Source organism: Macadamia integrifolia, chromosome 3 (genome assembly GCF_013358625.1).
Source record: "Macadamia integrifolia cultivar HAES 741 chromosome 3, SCU_Mint_v3, whole genome shotgun sequence".
In the NCBI taxonomy this organism is placed as follows: Eukaryota; Viridiplantae; Streptophyta; class Magnoliopsida; order Proteales; family Proteaceae; genus Macadamia; species Macadamia integrifolia.
In genome coordinates this window covers 24,940,901-24,947,180 of record NC_056559.1, presented here as the reverse complement: position 1 = coordinate 24,947,180, position 6,280 = coordinate 24,940,901, and the positions used below count along the sequence as shown (strand labels likewise).

The 6,280-nt window shown below is 33.5% G+C and overlaps 1 protein-coding gene across 1 annotated transcript in view; it reads right to left on the bottom strand.

Annotated features, from left to right (window-relative positions):
- The window catches only part of LOC122074261 (cytochrome P450 94A2-like), a 5,604-nt gene extending 230 nt beyond the window's left edge, over positions 1 to 5,374 (bottom strand). The window contains exons 1-2 of the mRNA XM_042639104.1: positions 5,293 to 5,374; positions 10 to 827 (exon numbers count right to left, since the gene is read on the bottom strand). Of these exons, the coding sequence (XP_042495038.1) occupies positions 10 to 827; positions 5,293 to 5,374 (900 nt within the window). The remainder of the gene's footprint in view (positions 1 to 9; positions 828 to 5,292) is intronic.
- Positions 5,375 to 6,280: the final 906 nt, after the last annotated feature.

Sequence of the window (6,280 nt, the reverse complement as noted above, 5' to 3'; positions counted from 1 at the left end):
TTCTCTTACAATATTAGTTGCGAATTCACGAACTTTTGAAACTGCTATTCTCAATTGCTTCTCAGACCCAATATCGAGTGCCCTTTTCAATTTCCATATCCATCGGAATATTGAACCAAGTCGCATAGTACTTAGTAGTGTAGCTGCTTCAAATGCGACTGCAAATTCTGTTTCTGGTTGTGGGAATGAAGGGGAAAGATAATTTGGGTCAAACCCAAATGCACTTTTGCAGATATTATCAAATGCAAATCTCTGAAGTTTGTCTTGCAGATCAAGAACGGATTTTTGAGTAGTGGTCATGGAGAGGAGAGGAAGAAGGCGATTATGGGGCTCGACCTCCACCGCTGTCTCGATGAATTTCCGGAGAGATTTGGTATTAAAAGCATGGCTGGAGATCTGTCTCTGGAACTTCCATTTCTCTCCATCGGCATTAAAGATTCCAGAACCAAGAAAACTAGAGAGGCCATCTCGAAAGATATCGCCTTTTGGGTATATGTAGAATTGCGTCTTAAGAATGTGTTGGACGTTAAGGAGATTGGTAGTTATGAGTTGGCGATAGCCAAGAGATTGGTCAAGGATGATGGTTCCATTATGAGTTGCTGTAGTGTTTTGAAGAAGCTCTGTGATCCATTGATTGGATCGCTCCATGTTTGCGACTAGAGTGAGAGTTGAGCCTATTAAAGGATAGGATCTGGGCAGCTTTGTTGGAGGAGATGATGATTTGTTGCAATTAATTGCATAAGTGAAGCAAGTCTTGATGATGATGATGAAGAAGAAGAATGGAAGAATGAAGAGGAGAAGGGAAGTTAAAAGCTCAAGCTGTACCACTGATTAATGGTGGGTTTGATATGAAAACTGTTTTATTCTTAATGTAACCTTCTCTGTGGGGTAGTAATTTATAAGAAAATTATCTTTGAAATAGTGTAGATGTATCGGGCAATTCGTGTATCAGATCGGTACATGATATACGATGGTCAAAATATCTTATGGTCGATATCGGTATCTTTGAGGGTAAAACTGTTCAATTTTGTTTGATACCGTGCCCGTATCTGATCTGATAGTGATACCCGATACTTAAAACCATAGGATTGGATTTTGGTTGGGTATGCCTTCAGCTCTCGGAAGGCAAGTATCATGTGTTGGGTTACAAGACTCCGTCAACCATGGAGTGCATTCTGGTTTTGTACACAACAATGGGACCGTCTTCTTGGAGTCAGCTAATGTATTAATTTTCTTAGAAATATTGAGAATACATGTATGATAATGTCTTCTACCCTAGGGTGTGCATCTAGAATGGATTGTATCACGTGATTATATAACAGATAAGGGGAGGGTTTTATTGGAGTACAGATATTTAATCCATAGATACCTAATACCTAAAACCATAAGATTAAGGGTGTTAATCGGGTTGGTTTCGGTGTATATTGTATGGTTTAGTTCGGTACATATTTATTTGACTGAAATTAAAACCACACCATTTATTAAAATGTTGCACTTTCTGAAACCACAACCGTTTAGTAAACCATTTCGGTTCTACGGTTTTTAAACGATATCCGTTTCATGGTTTTAAACGGTTTTGATCGCAGTTTATACCATTGTATCAATTCGCTAGTTTGTTTGGTTTTAAATGGTTTTGATCTCAATCCATTTGCTAGTTTATTCGCATGCTTACTAAATTTGTTTTTATTGATAAATGCTTCAATATTGTATTAAATTAAATGCGGCATTGAACAAACAAGGATTTAACTACATAACTACATAATAGGAGTAAATTATGGAATAGACTATAGGAAAACCTCTATGGTCCTTAATTCTTCCCTAAATTAAACCATTATGTTTTGTTAAAACAATCAAATATTTAATCGTTATACGGATTAATCGGATCAGTTTTGACTATTTAAAGGGTTTGATTTTCACAGTGTTAATTCAGTTTGAAACCAATGGGTTAAACGGTTAACATCGACCTGACCCATTTAACTAATCAGTCATAAACTTGAAACTAGAACCAAACCATTTACTAAATGGTTTTACGGTTTTGATGTAAACGGCTCGATTCGATTTCGAAAAATAGTTTGGTTTCAAATTCACATCCTTATATAGGATGGGATTTTGATTGGATATGCGTTCAACCCTAGAAAGGGAAGTATCATGTGGTGGGTTACAAGACTCTGTCAACCATGAAGTACATTATGGTGTCGTACACATAAATAACAACGTCTTCTTGGTTAGATATTAATGTTTTGAGAAATATATTGAAACTTACAATGAAGGAAGTAAGAGAATAAATTTTTATATAATGTCTTCTACCTTAGGTTTTATATTGGAAGGATTGTTTAACATGTTTATATAACTAAAAATGAGAGGATTTTATTGTAGTATATTATAATTTTATTTTTTTACTCCAACGTAAGGGTGTCAAAACTAAAATCAAGTTATATACCGATGTTGAACTAAGCCTTTTACATTGAAACTGTGAAATTTTTCAACAAATAGTTTGGTTTTGATTTCAAAATGAAATTGTTTAGTAAATAATTTAAATCGAATCAAATCATTAAAATAGATGATAAACCGATTAAAATATACATATTAAGTGAAGCTTTCATAGTTAGAATAAACATTTATGGCAAGAATAAATAAATCCACTTTTAAAATTCAAATCTTTTGAATAATAAAAAAAAAAGCATATAAACAACAATAACCTTAGAATTATTTAAAAAAAAAATAATTACAAGAATTTAATTTAATATGAAATCTACATCAATTTCAATAAAAAGTTACGAAAAAAGTAAGAAAAGCTGTTTGAATAAAAAAAAATCTAATAAACATTTAAAACCAAAGCTGAACTGTTTAAATTCAAAATCATTTAAATCGTGTATTAAATGATTTGGTTCTGATTTTAACTACAAAACCTTGCACTGAATCAAATCAAACCAAATTGTTTACATTGAAACTGAACCATTTAACAACCTTACTAAAGGTATCAAAGTACATATTAAAATGGTAGATCGATTAAAATTGATTAGTTCAGCCTGAAACAAAATTTTATCAGTTTGGTTTTGAGATGAGATTTTATGAAACAGGTAAAAATCGAAACCAAATCGAAATATTGATTGAAACAAAAAATTAAATTGATCCTGATAAAAAACTGAGATCGAACCAGTAATAACTCAATAAGAAACCCCAAAAAAAAAAAAAAAAAAAAAAAATCTCAATTAATTTCCTTGTGTATACATGTAAATTCAAAATCGGATTGAACTGAACCCAATAATAATCGGATAAAAATCAGACTAAACCAAAACCAAACAAAACTAACCCAAATTTTTTTTTTTTTTTAATAACTTTTGGTTTCGAATTGGTCCAGTAACATATCAAAATCGATCCAACTTGATGGTCAAAATTGAGTAATACTTTGATTTCAGTGTCTTGAGCAATGACAAAAGTTAAGAGTATCAAATCAATCTCCTCTCTTTTTCTTAGCAAGTTCCTTTTCTTGCATGCCGCTGATCACGTAAGGAAAGAGAAGAAAAAGTCTAAAGAATGTGAAAGTGTGAAAAAAGAAGAAGAGGAAATTAACACGTTGATATATGAGTCACGATCCAACAGCAAAGTGTGATATTGGAATTTTAATTACTCATCTTAAAGGATTAAGAGCCAACACTTCGGCACCGCAAGGGCTATTAGCCGCCACTTGTGTGTTGGGCTTATAGGTAGTAAAAACGGGAATGGCAAAAAATGGAAAATAGACAATACGGGTTTTAACTGTAAAAATTTTCGAATGATACGATCAAATAAACGGTAAAAAAAAAAAAAGAGAACGATAAAAATCGAAAAATGGACGGTACGGATTTTAAACGTATAGATTTCAAACAAACAGGACTCATATAAATTAAGGAATTATTATATGAATATCTGCATCTAATGTTCAAAACAACTACAATATCTAACATTAATGCCTAATTACCTATACATCCCATATCTCATTATAAGTTTTAAGATATATCATTGAATATCATCCAACACCGATTCTAAATTCATACACCACACATGTCCAAAGTCTTATTTAGCAATGAGACTAGGTTATGGTGTTGTTCATTGTTGTTAATAGTTGACACATTCTCGAATTGATATATGTTCAGTTGGAGTTAGGAGTTATCACTTTATAAATATTTTTCAGCAAATACGTCAGTTTATAACTCAATTTTGAGGTCCATGAATTGAATTTGAGTTGAAGGTAATATCATGAGAAATATAGTCAATTGCGTTAGCTTTAAGTTGGTGAAAGAATCAGATCGATCAGAGTTCGGGAGAGAGATATATGGTCAATTAAGTAGACAAAATGTTCAAAAACCAAGTCTTAAAAAACACCATAAAAACGAGAATGTGTTTTAAACATGTTTAGAACGGGAATGCTTGAAATTTGTTGTTTTTTTAAGCATTTTTGGGAAGCATACGGTAAAACGTGTTTTAAACGATAAAAAACTAAAACACGTTTTTGCTAACAGTGGACTTGGGCTCTCTCACACGGAATTACACTGCATGAGAATTTTATTTTATGGCATATTTCCAAATCTAGAAAGCTGACCAAAAAAATTGAAAATCTCACTTACACCTCAAATTCAAAAATTTTCTACGAAACTTTTCGAGAAGGGACTACCTATCATGGTCAATCTAAGTAAAGAAATGCTCTACCTGTTTATTTTGCCAATTAAGGGACTGATTCGAACTGACATCTATTATTGTGATTTCTTGAACGAATCTGGGCTGCTACTAATCTGTGTTGCGAATGATATGACATTTCTTTCCTTCTTGGAAACCATACTTTCGACTTCTTTTGTTTCTTTGCACTTTAAAAATTACTTGCCATTTCATATGAATCAATCGCAACTCTTATACCTTACAAGGGAAATCCCTTTCCCTGCCTCTCTAAATCATCCAAAATATCAACAAATGGATATAGGATTTGTCGCTCATCCATCTTCCCCCTCCCCTACTTACCATTACCTCCTCTCAGTTCTGTAATATATGTTTAAGTGTTTTCTATTGTGTCTCCCTTAACTCTAGTCTTGCAGAAAGTTCACAAGAATTGAAGGTTTGAGGAATCATCGAAAGAATGAAGCTTGCCAAGCGATTAGGTGTGACATATATCGTTATTTGGACTAACTACGAGAAGGTGGTTTACATTTTTGAGGATGATCAAATTTTATGTCTTGGAATATGTTTGCTTTCTTAATGGATTTAAGTAAATAAGCTCGATTTGCCACCAATGATTCTTCGCAATTGGTTAAGAATTACTTGTCGAAGCATCCTTCCATCTGACATCCCCCTTTCCCCTGGGACTTCTCTCAGCAGCCTTTGGGCAGTCATCCCAACCCATGGGCCCTTGACGGGAATTATCTTGAAAAAAAGAAAAAAATTGATTTGGTTTATAACTGCATGTGCCCAATCCAATAAAATACTGGCAGCAAAGATCAGTTCTACATTATCTATCTTATAAATAATATAATAATAAGAAGAAAAAACTTATTGATATTAGAAAGAATGTTTGTTCACGAAGAAAGGGTTGATCCGGTCCTGTGTAAGTGGTATCACAGTGATCCCAAGGACTAGTCGGGCCAAAGATCCGGACACCTTGGATATCAAAAAATAAAAAAAAGAAAAAGAAAAAGAAAAAGGGTGGACCATCAAACCACATAGAAGGGAACAATTTCCTTAACCCTTAACCCACAATCAGTTAATTTTACTTAAAATATTATTATTGTTTTTTTATTTATTTAGATGTCAATTTCAACCCTTCTCTTGGAAGACCCTGTATTTGTTAAACCCAACATAGGGTCACCTGGGATTTGGAAAGAATAATTTGGGCCCCACAGTTACAGTTCATTCTATAGGTATCCCATCAGGAAGGGGAAGAGAGGTTGCGGGGTCCAGGTTTTCTAATGGCATGTGGATTCATGGGTTGAGACTAAAAAGGATAGCGATCCTAAATTTAGTGAGCTTTGGATGAAAGTAGAGAGGCAAGGGGAGATGGAATCCCAAACACTCAAAGGCTCCGTTTGGTATCGTTCTAAAAAGACATTTCTGGAGTTTTTTGGTTCTATTGAAACGAAAAAACGGAATCTTCTGTTTGGTGCACTTATGGTCCGTTTCTGTTTTTTTGAAACAAAAAGTGAAAAAAAAAACTGAAAAAACGAGATTGGACGGAACTCCAAAATGGAGTTCCGTCTTCCCAGTTTCGTTCCATTTTACAAAAAAAAAAATTCCCGATAAAAATCTGAAATTT